General features: G+C 34.5%; 1 protein-coding gene across 2 annotated transcripts in view; it reads right to left on the bottom strand.

The window, feature by feature from the left end:
- The window catches only part of SHBG (sex hormone binding globulin), a 373,889-nt gene that overhangs the window by 171,225 nt on the left and 176,402 nt on the right, over positions 1-26,262 (bottom strand). For both annotated transcript variants that reach the window (XM_044077040.1, XM_044077039.1), the window contains exons 4-5: positions 9,452-9,613; positions 9,157-9,328 (exon numbers count right to left, since the gene is read on the bottom strand). In XM_044077040.1, coding sequence (XP_043932975.1) covers positions 9,157-9,328; positions 9,452-9,613 — 334 coding nt within the window. The remainder of the gene's footprint in view (positions 1-9,156; positions 9,329-9,451; positions 9,614-26,262) is intronic.

Genomic DNA, 26,262 nt, shown 5'->3' with positions numbered 1-26,262 from the left:
CTGCTTATGCTTGTTTGTAAATAATCTGTCATGCTTTAACCAATAATAATTAGAACTAAATAATAGTAAATAATATGTTTTATTTTTAACTCTATTAATATAAACAGTAAGTAACATTCTATTGTATATACTTCTTATAGCTTTCTCTTACATTTTTTTATTTCTGCCTTACACCCTTTTACTTTCTACTCTCTTTTCTTTTCTTTATTAATATATGGAAATGCTTTTGATCATATAGACACAGTAAATAATAAGATTTGCATAGGAGTTGAGTTGGGACAAAAATGTTGAGCTTTGTTACTTATTAATAATTTTGGGCTTGATTTCACTTACATAGAGTCTGTAATAACCTGTAGAATGCATTGTGAAGGTTTTGTCATATTTAGATGCATTTACACTGCTAAATGAATGTTTGTCACTAGTTTTTAATAAGTTTCCCACCAAAATGTTAAGAGAGACAATCTGGGATGTGGGCTGTCTCATGCACAGTGTCCATGAGCTACTTCAAAAGCTTCAACTCTCAGAATTCTCACAGAGAAGCTGAAAGCAGCTAGTCTCACCTTTGACCTAGATATCACACTGACACATCACAGATACAGGAATGACACTACCTAATTATACTTTCTTGATTACACTGCTTATGCTTGTTTGTAAATAATCTGTCATGCTTTAACTAATAATAATTAGAACTAAATAATAGTAAATAATGTTTTATTTTTAACTCTATTAATATAAACAGTTAGTAATATTCTATTGTATATACTTCTTATAGCTTTCTCTTACATTTTTTTATTTCTGCCTTACACCCTTTTACTTTCTACTCTCTTTTCTTTTCTTTATTAATATATAGAAATACTTTTGATCATATAGACACAGTAAATAATAAGATTCGCATAGGAGTTGAGTTGGGATAGAAATGTTGAGTTTTGTTACTTATTAATAATTTTGGGCTTGATTTCACTTACATAGAGTCTGTAATAACCTGTAGAATGCATTGTGAAGGTTTTGTCATGTTTAGATGCATTTACACTGCTAAATGAATGTTTGTCACTAGTTTTAATAAGTTTCGCCAAAATGTTAAGAGAGACAATCTGGGATGTGGGCTGTCTCATGCACAGTGTCCATGAGCTACTTCAAAAGCTTCAACTCTCAGAATTCTCACAGAGAAGCTGAAAGCAGCTGGTCTCACCTTTGACCTAAATATCACACTGACACATCACAGATACAGGAATATAAGATTAATAATATGTGTTAAAAACCTATGTCCCAAACATATACATTACTATAACTCATTTAATTCATCTGATTGACAAGCATAAATAATTTTATAACTCTATACTGGAAGAAATTGTCATGTGATATATTTTAAAGCAGTAGTATAGCATGTTTGTAAAATCTGGTTACTAAAATGTGTTTGCTGTGCATTATTTTGTATAAAGCAGACAGATTTATTGAAGGGACAGCAATGTAAGATGGTGCTCAGTAAAGATACAACTCAGTGAGATCAGATATATATATATATATATATATATATATATATATATATATATATATGTATGTGTGTGTGTGTGTGTGTGTGTGTGTGTGTGTGTGTGTGTGTGTGTGTGTATGTGTGTGTGTGTGTGTGTGTGTGTGTGTGTGTGTGTGTGTGTGTGTGTGTGTATGTGTGTGTGTGTGTATGTGTGTGTGTGTATGCATGTGTATATATATATATATATATATATATATATATATATATATATATATATATATGTGTATGTGTATGTGTGTATGTATGTATATATATATATATATATATATATATATATATATATATATGTGTGTGTGTGTGTGTGTGTATGTGTGTATGTGTGTGTATGTAGATATGTATATAAATGTTTCTGAGAATCTGCTTAACTATGAAGTATGATTTATAACAATTTCTATGAATACAATATTTTATTCTATTGGCAATAATGAGTTTGAGTAAATGCTCATATATAAGCAATTCAAGTTTTTTTTTTGGAAGCTGTTAACTGTATTTACATGACAGAAAATAGATGCATCCTAATATATGTAATGTCTGAATCATATTAGCCAAAGTTTTTGATTTAAATGAATGTTAGAACTTATTTTTCTCTCCTCTTGATTTCTAACATCAAGATTATTTGAATGCTATTTGCATACAAGTGTTTTATATTACATGGATGTATATAGTAGTATGAACAGTTAAAAAAAAAAAAAAAAAAAAAAAAAGGTTTATTTTAGTTTATATGATGCTGTTTTACCAAATGTGTAGTCTTGTCTTGCTAGATAATTGAATTGGAAACTGTTAACTTCAGTTAAATATAACTAGTATTAAATTGATAAGGTGGTAGCTGACGTACTGCTGATTAGGGTAGGGGGTTAACTTGAGTGGTAAATACTACTCTAAGTTGGAGTTTACAACTCCAGGCTGGATGCAAGGTTTAATCCTTACATTATTTTCACTTGTTCATTGTTATTTGTATATAGTTTTGACATCCACAATATATTTTGTACATTCATTGCCACTACAAACAAAATTGAATCCTATACGAAATCCCATAAGAGATTCAATAAATACAGCTATATTTAAAGGTACATCTAAAGGAGGAGATGTAACATAACTTATCTTGTTATTTGTTATTTTGATCATAAGATTCTTAAGTTTTAAAAATGCCAAATGACATCTTTAAAAGGAATTTCTTTAAACATTAATGGATTGAATAATCCATGTAAAAGGGCAAGCCTAATAAGATACATTAATTTACATAAGGCCAACTTAGTCTTCCTACAAGAAACCCATCTCTTGAAAAAAGATATTGATAAACTAGCCACAAACAAATATACAGTATTGGTTAGTTCAGAGCACACTCAGAAAAAAGAGGAGTGGCTATTTTATGGAATAAAAGTATGCCCATTCCTAAAACCATTAAGTCTTATCAGGATGACAAAGGAATGTTTTGTATGGTTACAATACAAATTAATGGGAAGACTTACACTTTAATTAATGTATATTGGATACCTGGAATTGGTATTAATACAGTGAAACATCATCTTGATAAGATCATATCATTCTCTATAGGAGATATTATTTTAGCTGGTGACTTTAATTGTATACTACATGAAAGTGATACTACCACTATAGGAAAGAGAAGAATTACATCTAATGCAAAACATTTAAAGGATTTTGCTAATTCTTATCATTTGAATGATATTAATAATCAGATAGATTCAAAATCATTACCATACACCTTTTTTTCTAACAGATACAAAACGTATTCAAAAATAGATAGGGTCCTTATTTCTAACCAGATGGTTAACAGATTTAATTAATTCCAAAATCATTCCATGTCCTATATCTGATCATAATTCAATTGTTTTTGAATTCATGATAAAACATACTCATAATGTTTAGATCAAAAGGATACCAGCATACTTAACTCAACTAAAAGACTATAAAGAATATATACTTTCAGAAGTAAAACATTTTTTAGACATAAATAACACTCCTGAAGTCTCCATTGTTTATGTTTGGGATGCCTTAAAATCATATCTATATGGACAAAGTATCAGATGGTATAATAATAAAAGGAAATCTTGGGATAAGGAATTGTTAGATATTCAAAGTAAATTAGACTCTTATAAACATAATAATAAAGAAAATATTATGGACAAGAAAGTTATTGAAGAAATAAACAAACTAAATGAGAAATACAAAGAAATTTTAACTCATAAAGTTAAAATAACTTTAGAGAAATACAAGTTTTTGTCTTATTCAATAAGCCCCAAATACTTACATAGACTTAAAAATAAAACAAAAAGGTTGAATAAACAAAACCATATCAAAGAAATCTTTTCTCTAAGGAAAAAGTGGAATGTTTCTAGTATACCAGAAATACTAGATGAACTTAGAAATCACTTTCACAAAATTAACCATAATAATATTAACATGGAACCTAAAGATAAAATAAAGGAGTTTATAACCACAAATATGAATAAAAAGCTTAATAAACAACAGATTAAACTATTGGACAAGAGTATTTCATATACAGAAGTTATTACACAAATAAATAAGCTTAAATCAAACAAAGCACCGGGTAATGATGGTATTATACCAGAGATATATAAAATCCTTTCTAAAAATACATATTCATTAATACATAAGGTTTTATTTTGGCCCAAACTGAGTTAATAACCCCCATCTTGGCAATATACATTTATTTAATTTTAAAACCTAATAAAGATCCAACTAGATGTTCTTCATATCGCCCATCTCATTACTTAATGTTGATTATAAAATGTTTATGAATATCTTTGCTGATAGATTGAAGACAATCATTCCCGGCATTATAGATATAGATCAGACAGGCTTCATTGTAAATAGAAATACTTTTGATAATATAAGAAGAAATTTAACATTAATAGATTTTGCAAATAGGAAAAAGAAAGATTTAACACTTATTAGTCTTGATATAAGTTCAGCATTTGATTCAGTAAGTTGGGACTATCTGTTTACCTTAATGAAGTGCACAAACTTCTCGGATGCATTTGTAAATCTAATCGAACATTTATACAAAGGAACGTTGGCTTATATTAAGGTAGGAACATATGTTTCACAAAAATACCCATTCTTAAAGGTACAAAACAAGGATGTCCACTTTCTCCACTATTATTCACTTTAGTAATGGAGCCTTGGGCTAATTTGATCAGAAACAGTACTGACATAGAGGGTTTTGAAATAGATGAAAATACAACATCCAAAATTCAACTTTTGCAGATGATGTTCTAATTACATCAGCAGGATCTAATTCTTCTATACAGTCTCTATTTGATAACATGATGAATTTTAAAAGTATTTCTGGTTTAATATTCAATGAAGAAAAACTAAAATACTACCTATATATACACGAAAAATATTCTCATTAGTGATTTTACTAAATATGTACCCAATTCAGGTCAGATAACTTATTTAGGTATAATACTATCTAAAGATATCAAATCTATTATATATAATAATTATAATACCTGTTTTCTTAATATACAAAATCTTTTAATACCTGGAATAATATGTTTTTACTATGGAGGAGAGACTTACAATTATTAAAATGATAATATTCCCCAAGATTTTATACTTAATACAATCAATAATACTTCCACCTACAAAAATAATTATCAAGAAACTGAACACACTAATGTTAAATTTCTTATGGGCACCTAATAGACCTAGGATTGCATTAAAGAAACATACTAATAGCTGGTCTCAAGGGGTATTTCTTTTCCAGACTTTAATTTATATACTATCTCTTCTATTGTAAAAGTTATTACTTTATTAATAGATCAGTCATATGTCACAAAATGGAAAGATTATTGGGAGCTAATTAGTATACACTTCATGAAAATCTCCTTAACACATAAAAATATGATTGTAAATAACTCCATGTTATGGTTACTAAAGGAATTTTGTACTTCACCTATTACACCTAAACATATGGTTTGTTACCCATTAAATATTATTATTAGTTATCGTAACTTTATATTCATGCACCCTAAGTATAGGGAATGGAATTTTATTGTATTTCCTATAATGTATACTCAGGGTATGCTTTTGTCATCTACTTCTGAAGGAACTCATTTAGCTATAGATGATGATCTAAAGTACTGGTATCAGTTGATATCTGATAATAAAGTTAAAAATCTAGATTTCTTAAAACAAGAATTTGATCTAAGAGAAACTTGCTGGTTAGAGGTTCAGACCTTTAGACAACATCTCATTAATAAAATAGATTTAATGTCTATAACTGTTAAAGAATCTATTCCAACACTGATTGATTACTTGATATTAAATTTACAACATAAAGTTTCTGATAAAGGTAAACTTTCATACATACATAAAGTTATCAGACAAGAGACTCGTTACAGTGTAGATTCATACTGGAATTATTTCACTTCTATTAATGGGGACCCACCAAATCAACAAGATAAACAATATATATTGGAATCTGCCTATAGAACTACGTCTTCCATTGTCTGGAGACTTTACACATGGAAATTTTACATAGATCTTTTTATACACCTTTGATGATGAATAAAATAAATAATAAAGATAATCTATGTAAGAGATGTAATGTAGAAATTAATGCTGACTGGGCTCATATGTTTTATGACTGTATAAAATTGAAAGAATACTGGAAGTCAATTAATGAATTTTTGCAGGCTCATTTTACAGATAATTTCATTATTTCTAAATCTCTTATATTATTCAACACACCTGTACCTCAAAGTGTTAAAAAGGTTAAGCTTCCCTTGTTATGGTCTATTCTAGCAGTGGCTAGGAAAATAATAACTAGAAATTGGATTTCAGATACACCTCCTTCGTTCAATGAATTTAAAATGTTATGAATATAGTGTGCCATATGGAAATAAACACAATTAGGACTAGAACAAACAGAAAAACATCTTATTTTATTGTGTGGGATAATTTACAAAATTTGTTAAAAAAATTTTAATTTCAATAGCATGGTATTTTAGTTTAATTAATTGATCTGATTGTAGTGGATGTCTTTGTAAATACTTTAGTTGTTTTGTTGAATATTATAATAATACCTATTTTTAATTACTTGTATAAAATTGTTATGATATTTCTCTTATATGTTAAAACAATAAACCTGTTTTGAAAAAAAAAGAATTAAAAACCATCATCCACTCACAAGATTATATATACTATCATTAATTAATTAACCAATTACAAAGCAAATGATCAATAAAAGCACAATGGATTTAAAGGGGCTTTCCATTTAACAAAATTTCCCATCATAACTTAACATATATAAATGAAAACCACACACAAAAAAAATATGCCCACATAAAAATCAAGACCCATACAAGAAATAAACATAAATATATATACCCCTGGGATCCCACCTGTGTCCCTGCTGGACAGGGGAAACAAGTGCTGACTTTGAGGGAACATGGGCGAAATTCTTGGCTAGGCTTATAAAGGCTTCTGGGCCAATAGCTTAGCATCATCCTATGAACCTAAGAACCTATATAAATACAACCGTACATCAACAGCCTAAATATATAAATATTGTGAATAATAAAAACATCTTACAATAGACCAATCCATAATAAAAAGTACATAGGGATAAAATCAACTAAAACCTAATGATTCAAGGTAGACCTATACTTTAAAACCAGTAGGAGGGAAATGTTCTCATTAATTCCTGGGGCCTTGCATTTAGTCTTAAGTGCCACCTAGTCTCATTCTCCTCCAGAAGGATTTTTTCGTCCCCTCCCCTAGGATTAATGAAAACCTGATCCAAGATGGCAAAATGAAAACATGAACATGTGGAACTTAATTTCAAATGTTTGCATAATGCATTATCACTCCTCTTACTAATACTGTATAGGTGCTCATATATATGACATCATAGAGCCCTTTCAGTTTTGCCCATGTAAAATGCTGGGCAGTCAAGGCACTTGGCAAAATAAACCTCCCTTTTAGATAAACAATTGCTACCCATAAAAAAAAAAAAAAAATACTTTTGGTAATATTATCCAAAACCAAGAAGTCTGCATTCAATATGTATGGACACTGCTCACAAAACCAGCATCTTCTAGTCATTTTACCCTTTACCATACTACCACTCATAATGCCTCCATTTTTCTCAAAGTTAGCTTTCATATTACGGCCAGTCTTGTAAACAAAAGCTGGATTACGTCCCAGGAGTTGGTAAACCTCAGGGTTTCCCCTTAAAATGTTCCAATTTTTCTTAAAAATCTCTTTCACATCCCTAAGATGCATACCATATTCAAAAATACATGCCCTCTCATAATCTTTGCTGTCCCTTATTTCCTCCCGGGTTTCTAAACGTATACCTAATAATGGTTTATACTTATGACCTCATTGTGCACCAACCAAATCCTTAACCTCCCCTATCAAGGAAGGATAACCTCTTTGCAAAAACATATCACCTATAAAGTCCATCTCGCGAAGGACGTCTTCATATAAGGAAGTCATTCTGGCTGCTCTAATGAACTGGCCTTTCACAATGCTTTTTTCTGTTTAAATGAATGACAACTACAATATTCCAAATATGAATTCCTTTATGTTGACTTCCTAAAAATATTATAGTTGAAGCCAACATCAGTGTGTGAGATGAAGGTGTCCAAATAGCTGATACCTGCTATACTGAAGTTGTATGTAAACCTTAAGTAAGAAACTATCTCCTATAGTAGTTAAAGATATATTCATCGCTCTCTATCTCTCTCTCTCTCCACCCCTATCTTGAAAGTTCAAACAGTGGTAATAAATCTTCACATTCCATGAATTTCAGCTTGAGTTTTGTCTGGGGAATGCATTTTACTTGCACAGTACAGAAGCAAGCCAGTAGCTGTAATATCATTTATAGCGTTTATCTGCTCGGTAGCAGTTTGAGCTCTTGATTTCCTGTTTTTCTTCATATTTGATTGATTTATTTCCTAAAGGGGAATACTGAGTCTAACAAACTATGTCTAAGTAAGTTAATTCATTTTAAACAGAAAGCACTGCAAATGTGTGCAGACAAAAGAATGACTGTGTTTTAGTTTTTAACAATTTGGTTGCATTTCTACTTATAGCAGTCATATATGCTCAATACTGTTCTGTTGACATTTTTGCATTGCTTATAAATGATAAGTATTACATGCTGCAAGATTTGCAACAACTACAGTATTTATGAATAAAAAATAATTGCATTTACTTTATCTTAATGCAGCTTATTCACAAGGATAAATACAATATTTATTGTATTTTATGTTACCAAGTTAAGCAAACAGTAAATCTAAAAGAGCACAAAGGACATTGTGAACCATGTTTGAGACCTTGAAATTTTATATTTTGAATTGCCTACCCTGAAAAGTTGTGACATAAGATCTGAATATGGTTGATATAAGAAAAGGATGTTCACAACTAGGCACAGTAATTTTGTAGACTGAATGCTAAACAAAAAAAATGCTTAGTTTGCTTATTCTGTATTATTATTGATTACAGTTTCAGTTCAGAACTATGAAAACACAACACTCTAAGTTATGCAGTTTCATTGCAGATACTGTGCAAAATTTTTGAATGAAACTGTGTAAATAGTGTTAAGCTACGAGAAGTTAAGTATTTACCTTCTGCTATAAAGACTGCTAGTCCCATTGTATGGAAATATGATCCTGTTCTGATTCTGGAGTAGCAGCGTTTATTGACGTTTATTTGATTTTCAACCCAGTTTAATAATGTGGGTGTATCCTTATTAAGCCAATTCCAATTGCGGATACAAGCATCAAGGTTAATCCTAAGCTGTGTGAAGACAAATACAAAAATTTGAATCACTTAACTTAGAACAAATACATATTTTTACTTGTTCATGCTATTGCTAGATTTTGTAATATGAACAGCTGAAAATGAGGTGTAGCCTATTACCGGAGTGACCAGTAGTGACTCATTGATATACAATCCACCAAAAGCGATTCTCATGAGCCCCCTATAATCCATCATCATGGGCTGACCACTGTCTTCAACACTGAATGCATCTTTGTCATCACACTGTACAAAAATATTATTGTTGACATTTGTCACATTAACCTAGGAAAAAAGTAAGTGACAAGAAAGAAAATCAAGAGAAAAATTTAGTGACACTTCACAATGGGAAGTACAAAAACTATCAAAATTAATATTTTTGTATTATAAATTATTTTGATTATTAATTACATGCATCTCTCCCTGCCATTAATTTACCATAGGTGTTAACATATTCTACTTACCTGCAACCCATATCACAAAAACATTGACTACTGCTGTACTTCTTAAATTTGCTTTATGAGCATAGTTTGTTCATTCATAATTTATCGTTTATTTGTTTACTTTCTTAGCTCCCCATTTTATTACTCTTCCCTAGACATGTATGCAGTAGTTCCCTGACGTCTGTATGCCATTCATATGAGTAGAAATCTGTTATACTGTAAGCAGTAGCTTCACTATGAAGGAGCGAGCCTCAGTTCCACAAACTCAGAAGTCATTGATATTAAATGATTTAAAATGACATCCCTCTACCACCAAAGTGTATACTATATACATCATTCATTTTGTAGGGAAGTAATCTCACATACTTCACCATGTATGATTCTTTGCACCCACCACATTACAGAAACATAATAACTCCATAGTTGTACAAATGTTGGAAAACTTTAAAAATAATCAAGGACAAATATAGCAGTTGCACAGATTGTAATCTTGTAGTCTCAGTATTATAATAGCAAACTAGTCAGGGTAAGGTAACTTTAGGGAAACAGGATAAAAGTGTTAGTGTCTGCTAAAATCTATGTTAGCTCCTTGAATGGAAACATCAAGGATCATTAGCTATTTTTTATTTTGTATTACATTTTTGGTGGAATTGGAATTGAAATTATACAAAATCAAAAGAGGGTTTTTAATATGGCACCTATCTTTGTACTGAGTTTTATAAGTGAGTGATGTTGACCCTTGTGACAAATCACATGTGATGATTTGAAATGTACCACAAGCCCTCATTATTTATTGTGCTTAATAAATAACATTGGTGGAATCTGAAAAATTAATTTATAAAGGTGCTGCATGCTGTGCTTGCTGCTGAAAACCAAAGTCTTCTTAAGACACAAAGTCTTGGCTGTTTACTGTTGAAATCAAAGTCTGGTTATAACAGAGATTTTTGCAGGCTGCACTCTGATGAGAAAATATACTTTGCCGCACAATACTTTATATAGTGCAGTTACTAATAAATAACGTATTCTTATAACAAACACCAAGTACTATTTTAGTTTACAGTTTTAATGTGCAGTTTTCTTCACAGCCAGTATAGAAGATAACTTTCCATTCTCCATTGACCTCAGAACCTACGTTCCTACATACTTCTAACACAGTTTAGTTTACAGTCCTTATATACTCTTTTAGTCACATACTTTAGATCCTGGTTTTCTTCTTTTTTAAGGCACTTCTATGGGAAAGCACATAATATCTGTTTTTAGACTTTCCTATTGTCCTGTGAAACCATTTAATATTTACTTGTAAGCACTTCTGTTAATGTGAGAATGCATGCAATATTTGCCTTTCAGAATTGTTTTTCTGCTGATTCTATAAAAAGCCATGTCCATTCATTTGTCAACTTCTTTGCTGATACTGTGGGAAAACATGTTTTTGAGGAAACAGTTTGTAAGAGAGCATGTACTGCTAATTTTATAAAAAGCATGTCCATTCATCTGTCAAACTTTCTTGCTGATTCTTTAACAAAAGTTTCTTGTTTTTTCATTTATTTTAGCCAGAACTATGTCACATAGTATGGATGCCAATTTTACATTGCTAAGCTCTATACTTAGATTCAAACAAACTTTTTATTCTATGCTTTATCTTTCAGCGTATTTACAGCAGAATTAAATTTTAATCTTTTATTCACTATTCAACACACACTAGCAATTTCCTCTATTTATTTTTAAAAGAGTTTATATTTATATGTATTTTTTGGTCAAATAATACAGAAAACACATTAGGAAACAAGACCTTTAGTCCTCTTTTGATACAACAAGTCAAAATGCAATTTTACTCAGTTAATACAATATAAAAAGTATTACTACCAAAACTGAATGTATACTTTAATCTAACAACGTTTTCTTTTACAGACCATTCTGTGAAAAATATTCTACCAATTATGGGCTGTGTCTGCTTTAATTTTATTCACTAACTTGATTAATTTGTTCTTTTACAATCACAGAACTTAATTCGTGACTTAGAATTGTTTTATTAACTTTTTGCAGCTGTTGAATTAACTGTTTAGTTTTATTAATCACCTCATACCAAGAGTTTAGAGACAAATTAATATCTACAAGAGGCAATACTTGAGGATTTAAAAAAACATGGTTTATACACTGAAGAATGCTGTTTACATATTAGTCCATTAGCTGTATGAGTACAATATTTTAATATAATCTTCTTTAACTGGGGTAACCAATACTGATATGGATAAAATGGTGGTCCAAAAAACAGTGATAAAATTACAACTTGACAAATGACTTTTGAACTTGTTACATTACAATGTGTCCTGTAAAGTATGTATCTACACAGACTGTTTGCTATCCATGCATTTCAATCCAGTTGTTACTTAGGACTCATTTTTCAACATGGTTTTTCACACACATTTGTAGTCCAATCTACAAATTTAGTAACATTAACATTAAGCAAAATCGTTTTGAAAAATGTTATGCCATTTAAAAGTATCTCGTGGAATTGGCACCAGGAGCATGACCCTTGCTATTTTAGGTATTAAACTACATACACAACAATCAGAAACATTCATGCTTTTTGCATACCAACATTGTCTTGCCAAAAACATATTAAAAGATGGTGACCAGTCTTGCTTATTTTTTCACATATTTTTACTGTCTCTCTTGTATAGCTTTACAGTTTAACAGGTTGTAAATACAATTTAATACTAAGCAATACAATAATGACTAGCATGATAGCTATTAGCAACTTGCAAAATGTCTTGGCCTGTCAGGTTTAATCTGTTTACCAGTATTTCTAATTCACTTAAGCCTGCTTTCCCATCCCCCCTAAACGATACTTTTGTTTTTGTAGTCAGTATTGTCAAGAGGGAATTACATATTTTCTTCCTGTAGCTCTGTTTTAGATCCTTCTGTCTATACAGTCAGTGTAAAACTGAAATAATGCCTTTTTCTTTCCTTGCAGTATGTAACATTTATAAAGATGCATTTGCTGTACATTGTAAGAGTTGGACATATACTTGTCCTCTTGATGTCTTTTAAACTGAGATACTTTGAGAATCTTTTTTTGACCAATGTGACATTTTTATATATCTGTCTTATACCTGTCCTCTCAAATGAAAGGTTTTTAACATGGCATGTTTGTCCCGCTGGACAAGAAATATTACCTTGAGTTTTATTTGCAGTGTCATTTACATAGTACAACCTTATATTAGTAATATTACTTTTGTATGCCTTTTTTCAGGGTCTCTGCTATTTCTGGTATTATTATACAGTTATAAAACACTGTATTTGTTTGACTAACATACACATAAATTTATACATTTTTACATAATGATTTATATTTGCTGTTGTCTGCCTTTTACTCTTCTGTATTGTAAACAGATACACTTTAGGCAGCTTTATTTTTATTTTCTGAAAAGAAGATACATGCACGTCACTTTTGTGACTTTATGTCTTTACTCCTTTTAACTACTCTCATTTGATTTCTATGCACTAGAACTGTTCTGTTTTCTTTTTTACCTTTTGATTTATGATTTATGTGGAAAACTAATTTAAAATGGTCAGCTTGCTCCATTAATTTATCTGAGATGGTGATTTTGAAATTATTTAATAGCTTAGCTGTGAGAGGTTCTGTCTGTGTGAATGTCATTAAAATGGCAGTTATACATCCTACTTTACTGTCTAAATTATAATTCTTTTGATTTAACTGGATGAAAGTTTTAAAACATTTGAGAATAAAAATTCAAAAGCATTTAAGTGAAGTACTGTCCATATATTAGATTTTAATGTGTATGCTATCCATTTTTAAATATAAGCAAAAAATCATAAGAAAAACATAAGAAAAATCTTCATGAGTGGATGGGAAATAGGAACTACATCCCAGGGATCACTTCTGTGTCTCTGCTCGACAGTGGCACAGGAAAATAACTTCCTTGGGTGGTGTAAGCCATGGAACCTTGTTGGCTAGGCTTGCATAGGCCATTGAGCTGATAGCCTAGTACCTACCTATGAACTTATGAACCTAAGCATGTTGTAAAATATGCCTTTTTGTATAGACCAGCTGTGGTTTCCTGATCTTTTGCAGTGTTTTCTTAAGCTCAGCTGTTGTGTGCTGAAAGTCAGGCTCAGTCAGCTCAGCTAATTTATTTTCTTTACCCTGTAACTGCTGTTTCTTTAACTCTTTATTAACCAGGTTTTTCTTGTCTTATGACTGCTGTTTAAGAGTTTCAGTTTCTTTCTATATTTCTCAGTAACCTGTTCTGTTGAATCTAAAGCTCCTATGCAGTTTTGAAAAAAATGTTTCTATAACTTGTCTAAACTTCCTGAACTCATTTTGTCTGTCTTTAGGAGTTTGTTCAATTCTTTTGTAACAAGATGTACTGGAGGTTTTGTCAATGACCTATTTGACTATTGCTTTAACTCTGAAATTAACCTTTTACATGTGGTGACAGGACATAATTTAAGCATATAAACTTTTGCTGGTTCTTCACCATTAAAAGATATGTTTGTACAGTCTAACCTTTGAACAATGGCCTGCCATTGTACATAGAAAGTAGTTTCACATGACTCACACAATGAACATTTATTGTCATTCCATACATGGTTTTGTTTGAGATACCAGTCAAATATTGTAATCCATTTGCATAATGCCTTATTATCAACTTGTCCTAATAAGGTTTTACATTTGCTAATATGCTGTGTATAGCAGCACTGTATTCTGTTATTATGATCTCTAATGCCATTCACACTGTATGTAACACAGAAAAAATTCTTACCAGTTAACAGAGGCAGATGGCCAGGCTGCTTACTGTAGATTGTTGAAAAGTCTCTGTAGTCACTTGTGAAGCTGGTAAAACAAAACTGGCAGTTTCAGCTTTGAAACCTTGGTCTTCACCTGACTTGGAGAATTTATGGCACTGTGACTTTCCTGCACTGCAGTCCTTCACTGGATTCAGACGTCTGAGGAACTGTACTGCTGCAAACTGTAGAAAACTGAAGTGCTCAACAAAATGTTACTTACTGCACCTTTACTGCAGTGACCTTATACAAGGCACCACTCCCCCTGTGTTCGGATACAGGCTACGGTCACCATTAAAATTTTAATTTATGAAGGTGCTGCATGCTGTACTTGCTGCTGAAAACCAAAGTCTTCTTAAGACACAAAATCTTGTTGGCTGTTTACTGTTGAAATCAAAGTCTAGTTATAACACCGTGTCTTGCAAGTTGCACTGATGAGAAAATATACTTTGCAGCACAATACTTTATATAGGGCAGTTACTAATAAATAACTTATTCTTATAACAGACAATACATACTACTGTAGTTTACAGTTTTAATGTGCAAAGTTTTCTTCATGGCCAATATAGATGATACATTTCCATTATCCATTTACCTCAGAACCTAAGTTCCTACATACCTCTAACACAGTTTAGTTTACAGTTCTTATATACCCTTTTAGTCATGCATTTTAGATCCTGTTTCTCTTCTTTTTTAAGGAACTTCTGTGGGAAGGCACGTAATGTATGTTTTTAGACTTTCCTGTTGCCCTTCTGTGAAACCATTTAATATTTACTTGTAAGCATGTCTGCTGATGTGAGAATGCACGCAATATTTGCCTTTCAGAATTGTTTTTCTGCTGATTCTGTAAAAAGTCATGTCCATTCATCTGTCAACTTCTTTGCTGATACTGTGGGAGAACATGTTTTTGAGGAAACAGTTCATAAGAGAGCATGTACTGCTAAATTTATAAAAAAAAGTATGTCCATTCATCTGTCAAACTTCCTTGCTGATTCATTAACAGAAGTTTCTTGTTTTTTCACTTATTTTAGCCAGAGCTATGTCACATAGTGTGGATGCCAATTTTACATTGCTAAGCTCTATACTTACATTCAAGCAAACTTTTTATTCTATGCTTTATCTTTCAGTGTATTTACAGCAGAATTAAATTTTAATCTTTTATTCACTATTCACCACACACTAACATAATCTAGCTTTTTTTCCCCGAAGACAGGGTGAACACTGGCTCTAGATGATTGTCACTGTTATAGTGACACCCTGACCCTATGTGCACAAAATGGGAAAAATGGGGTTGTGGACAGACAGATGGCTAGATGGACTGATGTAATCTAGCAGTGGTATGTGCTGACATTATTTTAGATGTAAGCCGTGATAGGGGCTACTCGATTTGTTGAAGACAATCTTTGCGAGTACTACTTCACTGAATCAAAAACTGCTGAACATAACTTTCAGAGATCATTGAGGATGCACATTTTCCCACTGTTATGTGACCAGGTAGTTAGTATATGTGTGTAGGTATATATATATATATATATATATATATATATATATATATATATATATATATATATATATAGGGGTGTGAGGCCTCTCCCCCAGGAACTGCAGAGGGGCTTGTCACCTGCATGTTGTTTCTTTATTGTTGAAACTGTTTTTCTGTGATTTTGCTTCATTAGAACTGCACTTACAAAGACCGATGTCAGTAAATTAGCATGAATTTGCTGTGCTTATCCTTACTCGAGCTCCTTGTTGCAGCAGTTCTTTGTATTTGTGAAGCAGGTTTTTGCAGCTTTCATCCTGTTAACACATTTTCTTCCTGAATTAATTCTGTTTCTCAGCCCTTTCTGTTATAAAATGTGCACACTTCTTTTTCTCTATTAATTTTTTTTGTAATATCTTCTTCTTCTCCTTCTTTCGGCTGTTCCCATTAGGGGTCGCCACTGCGGATTGCCTGTTTCCATTTCTTCCTGTCCTCTGCATCTTGCTCTGTCACACCAACCACCTGCATGTCCTCTCTCACCACATCCATTAACCTTATCTTAGGCCTTCATCTTTTCCTCTTACCTGGCAGCTTCATCCTTAGCATCCTTTTCCCAATATACCCAGCATCCCTCCTCAGCACATGTCCAAACCAACTCAATCTCGCCTCTCTGGCTTTGTCTCCAAACCTTCCAACCTGGGCTGACCCTCTAATATACTTATTCCTAATCCTGTCTACCCTCATCACACCCATTGCAAATCTTATCATCTTTAACTCTGCCACATCCAGCTCTGACTCCTGCCTTTTTGTCAATGCCACTGTCTCCAACCCATATAACATCTAAGTTGGTAAAATAAAAGGTTCCATCATAATTGTTTTGTTTATTTTTTATTCATGCAACTATCAGCTTCATAAATATTATTTCACATGTTAAGATTTGGAAATGTCCTTAGGTCAATATTTTTATTTTGCCAAGTCTGAATTGATTACTTATTAAGGAATTCTTGATTGGCTTACCATTTATATTTGTTGTTTTGCTTTACAGATAATTGGCTTGCAATTTCTGGCTAGAATTCAGAAAGTGCTACCACCAGCAGAAAGCCGTAACATAGTCAGTTTTCCACTGGCAGTAGCCCTTTAGACAGACCGACCACAATGATATTTCATAGGCTGTACAATCATCCCAGTGGGCTGTCTGCAGCTGTACTAATGAGTTATTCCAGGGAAGCAGCCTATACATGCTAATTAGCCATGTACTTTACTCCAGAAATGACTCAACTTAGGATAGTTACACAGCTGAGCCATTCAGAGAATCAGTTGGCAGTGTAAATTAGCACTTTTAGACATTAGAAAACATTGCTGAAATGTTGTATTCCCCCACTGTAGTTAATGAAATAGAGTACAAAGGATTAATAATGATAGATCACTTTAGCCAACATATCTAGAAGACTCTGCTTCTGATGTCCTCCCTGTGGGAGGAATAAAGACACCTTGTTGAAGTTTCAAGCAGTTTATCAGTTAAGTAGGTAGATGGATGAGTGTTCTCGTTCAGAACACTCATCCATCTACCTATTTAATTGAATAATCATATAGATTGAATATTCTAGATCTGCTAGCTAAAGTGATTTTATCTGGACTAATCCTTTGTACTCTGTGTCTTGTTAGCCCTGTCACCCTCTGGGTCACAGATGGGATACTAGACCTGACTAAGGCTTTCTGGAATACCTCTGTTTTCTATCCACTGTAGTCAATGGGTTATTCATTTTAAAAGGTAAAATTAGTTAAGTGCCTGTGGAAAAGTAGTGGTGACGAGGGGTGTGAGTGAGTGTGTGTGTGTGTGTGTGTGTGTGTGTGTGTGTGTGTGTGTGTGTGTGTGTGTGTGTGTGTGTGTGTGTGTGTGTGTGTGTGTGTGTGTCTGTGTGTGTATGACTGAGTGTGTTCAGGTGTGCAATCATGTGGGAGGGATGTTTCTCTTAAGCTGTGAGTGTGTGGGTATGTGAAGGGGTGGCTGCCATACCTCTCAACTCCCCAAGAGTAATATGCAAAACTTGTAATAACGGGGGAACATATTTCACCAGGGACACTTTTTAAATATTACTATAAGTAATGTAAAAAGTTAATAGAATAACAAGTTTTTTGCATCACAAAGCATTTTCTGAGTAATCAGAAGTATGAAACTGTAATGTCTGCAGAACTGATCAACTGTAATCATCTTTTTTTTCATGGGACAGTACCTGTATTAGAAGCAAAATCAGGGATATTCTATAAAAATCAAGGACAGTTGAGAGATATGTGTGTGTGTGTGTGTGTGTGTGTGTGTGTGTGTGTGTGTGTGTGTGTGTGTGTGTGTGCGTGCGTGCGTGTGTGTGTGTGTGTGTGTGTGTGTGTGTGTGTGTGTGTGTGTGTCTGTGCGTGTGTGTGTGTGTGCATCCGTGTGTGTGTGTGTGTGTGTGTGTGTGTGTGTGTGTGTGTGTGTGTGTGTGTGTGTGTGTGTGTGTGTGTGTGTGTGTGTGTGTGTGTGTGTGCGTGTGTGCTTGTGTTTGAATGTGTTTGGGAGAGTGAACAAGGGGGGGTACCTCTGCCATCATGATGCATGGGCTGCCAGTGGTGATTACCACAAGAAAGCATTAATTAGCACTAGTGGTAACACCATGTAATTCAGAGATATTCAAATTAGTCAATGATGAGGTATTCCTCATTGTTACTAATCATAGATTCATAGGTTCATAAGTTTTTACTAGGCTAATGACCACTAGGGTTTTTATAAACCTAGCCATGCAACCCAACTCAGTTTTGTTCCAGAGTTCCTTAGACACCTATATGGTGGGGTATGTTAGTAAAGAGGTAAATAATGATTATGTGGGGAGGGTATGTTAGTTGGGAATTAATTTACTTACTGTTGACCTCTGTCCGTCAGCGACATGAGGGCCAGACTGGGGGTGAATATGTGATTTCCCATCCAATGGTAAAGGTTTCTTTTGAATAGGGTCAGGAATGAACTCTTCTTCACATAGATGGGGAGCTTATTCCATAGCATGGGATCCTTTGAGACATGCATTGTACCTCCAACAGGTTCTGTTGATGTCACAGACAAAGTTTAGGTCCTTGGATCTAGTGTTTCTGGTTCAGTTTGTCTTATGGATGTGCAAAAGATCCAACAGAGCTGGAACTGAGGATGCCTTATATGCTAGGGATAGATTGTCTCTCAGTAACCTATAGGAGACTGAGTATAGAGATAAAATCTTAAAGTGACCTGTGTAGGACAGGATATTCATACCCTGGATTCTCCTGGTGAGGAAGCTTTGAGGGTGTTCCAGCTGTTAAAAGTACCTGGTTAGGTACATGCAAAAGGGGGCATTGTACTCAATGATGGGTCTGATAAAGGTTAAGTAGTGTGGTATTATTACTTCCTTGGACCTGGATGCCATGCCCTTGATCATAAGTTGGACAACATAGAATGATTTTCTTAGTATCTTGGCTATGTGTGTTAGTCAAATGCCAGATTACTGTCTACATATGTTCCCAGAACCCTAAATATAAGGTAAACCCTTAGGAATATTTTATAGATGAAGTAATTAGTTTGGGTGAATGATTTCCTAAAGGGCACTATAATGCATTTCTTTGCACTGAGTTTTAATCTGTGGCTTTTGTGCCAGTCATTTGTTTGTATTAGACCCTCTTGTAGGATATTAGTATTTTTGGGTGGAATCTATGATAGCTCCCATTTTGCAGTCAAATTAACCTTGACTTCTGAGAAGTAGATGCCAAACAGGAGCAGGCCCAACAGGAAGCCCTAAGATAGTTCACTGGTGATGGTCTGTTGGTGGAGGTGGTCTCACTGATCCTGACTTCTTGGGTACTATCTGTGAGCCAGCTGACAATACAGTGAGTTATGTAGGGATTTATGCCTATTTTTGAGAGTTTGTCAACAATACATGAGTGGGTTATTGTATTGAACTACTTGGCCAGGTCAAGATAGGCAGTATGCTCCATTTTCCCCATCACCCATAGCCATGGAGACCCTCTTGAAGAAGTCTAGCAGGTTAAGTAGGCAAGACCTTCCCTTAACAAAGCCAAATGGACGTGTCCAGTGTCTGTAGGTTGCCAGTGTCCTTGCTGATCATTTTCATGATAATTTTTTCTATGGCTTTGTGTATTAGACTTGTCAGACTGATAGGTCTATAGTTTTTGGGGTCATTTGATGGTCCACCCTTATGAAGAGGGATGACCATTACAGCCCTTCATTCATCTGGCATGTAAATTGTTTTAAGGCTTTAGTTGAAGAATACCTCAGGTGGTCCTGCTAGGTCATGTTTTAGGCTATCTAGGAGACAACCAGGGATATTGTCTGGGCCCATTGAAGCAGTATTTTTGGCCTTAGTGAGCACCTCCAGGACCTGCTCCTTGCTGATAGCTGGGGGCAATATACTAGAAAGGATTTCACAGGGGGTAGTTGGGGGCAGTCAGGAGTGAAGCTGGAGCAAAATTTATCAGCCATTAGATTTGCTACTTCACCCTGGTCAGTGAAGGTTGTGCCATGTACCATCAGTTCTGTCCACTGCTGAGTATTATCATTAAGATTGCTGACATAGCTGAAGAAGGCCTTGTGATTGCCCTTAGCCTGAGAGGCTTTCCTGACCTCATAATTGGCCTTGTTGGATGTCATTAGATCCCTTCATTTCTTGTTTAGTTGAATCTAGAGAGCTTTTGTCTTTAGAGAGTTGTTCTTTATGATTCTGCCTATGACTTTTTTATTTTGTTATATAGCCCATTAAGGTAAGGATTCCACCAGCATAGTTTGTTTTTGGTGTTAAATCTGGGTTTACTTCTGGCTGGTACAGTGACCTCAGTGCTGCTGCTTACATGTTTGTACAGGGCTTATGTAAATAATTCTGCACAGGTAGCTGTGTTCTCAATGTTTGGAGGAGCCATGATTTTTGACAAACTGATGCTTAATAGAATGTAGTTTGCTTTAGAATAGTTCCTAACTGCTACAGGTTTAGTTGGGTTTTCCGGGTTTCTTTTTATTTCAAGGGAGAAAGCTTTGTGGTCCGACTTCACCATTAAGAATATCACATGTGGAAGGGGGTGCAACACTTTCCCATGTTGTTGACTAATAGGTTCAATATGTTTGATCTTCTAGTTGGAGAGTACACTACCTGGCCAAAGGTACTTGTGTTGATAAATTCCAGGAAACATTATGCCTCTGACTTAGAGACAGTGTACATTTCACAGTCTATAGAGGGGTAGTTAAAGTCTTCCATGAATAGGGTATTTGATTGGATGGTGAGCGCCTTTAGTAGGTCTAGGTAAGAGTTGTGAGCTTCATGAGTCATAGAGAGTGACCTGTAGCTGGCCAGGACATGGTAGAAAACCTTGTCTATGGAGACTTGGAAGTGGATGAACTCCAAGGCATCATCCTATTTAACCAACCTAGATTTGTATTTGCTACTAACATAGATCAAGACACCTCCACCTTTAGCCGCTGGCTGTGTTGCAGTTGGTTTAAATGTTTGGAAGGCACTGTAGCCTTCCACTGATGGAGTACTTTCTGTGGCTTCAAACAAAGTCTCAGTAACAGCACAGATGTCTACATTCTTCAAGGTGAGGAGAGTTTGTAGGGTTTGTTATCTGGGCTCTTAGCACTGAGCAGTAACACTTTAACATGGCTTTGAGTTTTTTTTTTTTTTTTTTTTTTTTTGCTTTGTTGGTAGTTTTGTCATTTTGACATTGCCTAAAAGGCTCTAAGGGTTGGAGAATATTTTAGCCAATATCTAAAAACCCAGGGAGGACAGGTACAGATCATCTATGGCAAAGCAAAGTGGTTTATCAACACTGTCCTCCCATGCTGATTTATTTATTTATTTATTGATTGACAGTTGATTTCTGTGAAAGTCCAACTGGGTAATTATTACAAAACATTTTAAGAACAATAATTTTACAAGCTTCAAAAATAAAATGAAAACATCTGCAGTTTACATAATAATATATTGGACACAATATAAGATAATGGTTAAGAACTGATACAAGGTATATGACAATCATTTAATATGGGGACAAATTTTAGATACTTTGTAGAGCAATTACAGGTAAGTTATTCTAATACAAATGGGAATTGCAATATAAAGTGAGAAAAAAAACAGGCTTCTGGTATATTTAGAGAGAAAGTCAGGGAAGAGAATTAGATAGCAGTAAGGAAGTAAGTGAAGAACAAAGAGTAATGACATCTAAGGAATGAAAAGGTATAAGTTCATATTTAGGGATATAGCTTATCCTGGTATTGAGCAAGAACAGAGCTAGATTTTAGCTAGGAAGTCCAATAGAAGCTAGGAAGTCCAATAGATATTGGTTTCCACTGGAATAGCACCAGAAACTAAACCAATTGTTAAAATCAATCATTTTCTGTTCATACTGTAGCATCATCCTTTGTGAAGGTAGAATGCTGCTCAATGCAAGGCGCATACCTGTCTATGACACATATTCAGAGAGATCCATAATGTCTTTTTTCATATAGTCCAGTGAGGCATACCTCATTTACACCCACATGGACTATGATAGAATCATATTGGTACCTGTGGTTCAGTGACTTGAGTGCATGCATGATACTGCAGATCCTAGCTCCAGATAGGCAACTAACCGTTATCTTCTCCTTGTCCATCCTGGTCAGACAGGTATCTGTGTACCATACAATAGAATCCTCTATGAATTTCAGGATGACCACTGAAATGTGGAGGACTTTTTATGAACATGGCCCCCATCTCAAAAGTGTAACATGATTAATGCATAAGTGCTAGGGGGACAGCTACTACTCTGCTAAGGGGCTTTATACATATGCACATGAGTTTGATTCATAGACATGAATTCATAATGAGCTCATTTGCATAGAACATTTGTAAATAACCCTGAATTTATGCCAGTAAGCAGCAGTTTTCAAGGAGAATGTGGAGATGCGAGGGTAGATTAGTTGGTGCTTCTGCATACCTGGACATTTTTACTGAAGATGTTGCTTGGGTAAACATTTCATTTTGATGCTTGTTAATATCTAGACATTTTACTGAAGGGGTCACTTGGGGAAATGTTTCATTTTAGCGCTTGTGCATACCAGGACATATTAAAGAATGGGTTGCTTGGGTAAATGTTTCATTTTTGGTGCTTTTGCATACTAGAGCATGTTGCTGAAGGGGTCACTTGGATGAATGTTTCATTTTGAGGCTTGTGCATACTAGGAAATGTTATTGAAGGGTTTGCTGATGGAAATAATTAATGTGTGTGTCAAGGAAGTGCCTATGCATACATGGTCAGACTGCCGAAGTGATTACTGGGCAAAGCAATTTATTGTGTCATCTTAGTCCTTGTGCATACTTAATACAAACTAATGAAGAGGTTGCTGCATGAAATAATTCATTTGTGTGCCAGGGAAATGCCTGAGCATGCTTGGGCAAACAAGTTCATGGATTGTAGCTCCAATATCAAAGATGAAGTATCGCTGTTAACAACAGATGCGTGTACTGCAGGGATGTCAGACTATGAATTGCAAAACTGCCTCATTAGCATACTACATTTTACAACATTTCTCATTTGCATCTCATTATTTTAAGGCTTTTTGCATTAGCGTAAATGGCCTCTATGAATTACGCTTTTGTTATGCTCATTTGTAAGCATCAGGAATACCCCTATCTCATTTACACAAGTGACTATGAATACAGACCTTAGTGTACAACATTTGACAATGTTTTGAGCATATTCATTTATGTTTAGTTTGACTAATGAATTAGTCACCTATTAAGAACTTGTTTCTTTTCGTTTGTTGATGTAGCTGCTGGTTTGTAACTCTCTTTCTGGTGCTGACAGAATAATTGATTTTATGGAGATTTAGAGATGTAGACTGTAAATTTAATTTCTGATTTATAGTTAATGTACAACATTTGGAAATGTAAAACATATTACATTAGCTTTAATTCTTGGAAAAGGGGTTTTTGTGTGTGTGTGTGTGCGTGTGTGTGTGTGTGTGTGTGTGTGTGTGTGTGTGTGTGTGTGTGTGTGTGTGTGTGTGTGTATCTAGCTGTCTATATCCTCAGCTGTATCTAATCTCTGTATGTCTATCTGTCTGTTAGAGATTTTGATTCATTGTAACAGCACTTGCAAAGACTGACACCGGTGAAATGACATGAATCCAATGTTTTATCCAAACTCTACTCCTTTTTGCATCATGTCTTGACTTTTCATTTGTTAACTAATTTCTGTACTTGCTTACCTTAACCAGACTGTCTTTACACGGAGGTGAAACAAGAAAGTATTTCCTTCTTAACAATGTGTTGGTCTTTTGAGGATGCTACTTTTTTCACAGCAATGCAATTGTATATTAAGCAAGAAGAAAATATTTTTTTGGTGAAAATATGGTTGCATTTAAGGACTCTTAGAGACTTTAATCTTTCATTTACTTGTTTTCAAGCAAAGTAACCCAGTTGTGCTTTTCTGCTTAGTAAAATGGCTATAAACATGGTTGGAAGAATGGTACCATATAATATGAGACATGTTGAAGTAATGGAAACAAAAAATAACAGTTTATCTATAGTAAGTGCTATCAATGCAGTACTTTCTTCTTGTAATAGAATTATGTTGTTAGGTATTTGTTGGTTTGAATTATATTTATTTTGCATTTTTTGTATTGCAGCCTGTTAAAAAATTTTGAAAAAAAATCAGGCTCATTTAGTTTCTGATATAAGACAATTAAACTGTTTGTGTGTGTGTGTGTGTGTGTGTGTGTGTGTGTGTGTGTGTGTGTGTGTGTGTGTGTGTGTGTGTGTGTGTGTGTGTGTGTGCCCCCATAAACCCTGAGAAGACTGCTGCCTATGTAGAACTGTTCACACAAACCCTGTACAAGCACGTTAATAGCAGCATAGAGGCAGCTGCACCCACCAGGAATAAGTACAGAACTAACTGAAAATATCAAGCCACATTGGTGGAATCACAAAATTAATAGGCTGTATAACTACAGGAAGAAAATCATGGCAAAAATTAGGAGGTGCAGCACCCAGCAGGATAAAAGCACTCTCATCAAATAAACAACTCAAAGGACAAATAAAGTCTGCAAAAGCCAGATTTGAGGTAAGTTTGGCTTCCCAGGCCAAGGACAACCACAAAGCATTCTTTAACTATGTCCACATCCTCAAAGGCAATACACAATTGTGTGCAGAGCTCATTGTAAATGGAGACACCTATACTGAGCCAGAAGACCTAGCAAACCTCTTGGATGATAAATTCAGCTCCAACTTTGCCCCTCTCTCCCCCTCAACCTTCCCTCAGGAAATATCATCAGATATAACTCCCCCTACTATCACTAGGGAACAGGTCCTTAATGCTCTCTCTAAGACCAAGAACACTGCATCAATGGGTCCAGATAATATCCTGGGATGCCTTCTAAATAGCATGAAACATGACATATCTGGGCCTCTGGAATTACTATATAACTGTAGCCTCCAAACAGGTTTTGTGCCTCATGAATGGAGAAAGGCAACAGACATCCCTCTCTACAGAAGTGGGCCATCCACAGACCCTGGAAACTACAGACCCATAAGTCTCACTAGTCTTATATGTAAAGCCATGGAAAGAATTATCATGGAGATGATCAGTAGAGATATATAAACCTCCAAACCCTGGACCCAACCCAGTTTGGTTTTGTCAAGGGCAGATCATGCCTACTCAACCTGATGGACCAAAGCAATGGATGGGAGCAAAATTGCTCACATTGCCTACCTTCACCTAGTAAAGGCATTTGACACAATACCCACTCGGGCATTGTTGACAAACTCAAGAGGTTAGGTACAAACCCATATGTCACCCAGTGGATAGCAAACTGGCTCACAGACAGGACCCAGGAAGTTTGAACTGGGGAGTCCACCTCTACAAAGAGGTCAGTCACAAGTGGAGTCCCTTATGGATCAGTCCTTAGACCGGTTCTTTTTGGCATTTACTTCTCAGAAGTCAAGGCCAATGTCAGTGGTCTCTGGCTGACTAAATTTGCAGATGATTGTAAATTAGGAGCTGTCATTGAATCTCACACTGACACAAATGTTCTCCAGGAGGGGGCTGACACAGACAAACAACTGGTGTCAGTCGTGGACTAAAATTAAATGCCAAGAAATGCATAATAGTATCCTTTGGGAAGTCATCCATCCCTGGTAAATATCATATTGACAACA

The sequence above is a fragment of the Protopterus annectens genome, chromosome 7.part0 (genome assembly GCF_019279795.1).
Source record: "Protopterus annectens isolate FY-2018-M chromosome 7.part0, PAN1.0, whole genome shotgun sequence".
Lineage (NCBI taxonomy): Eukaryota > Metazoa > Chordata > Ceratodontiformes > Protopteridae > Protopterus > Protopterus annectens.
The sequence above is the reverse complement of the archived record's forward strand: the minus strand, read 5'-3'. Positions and strand labels throughout refer to the sequence as shown.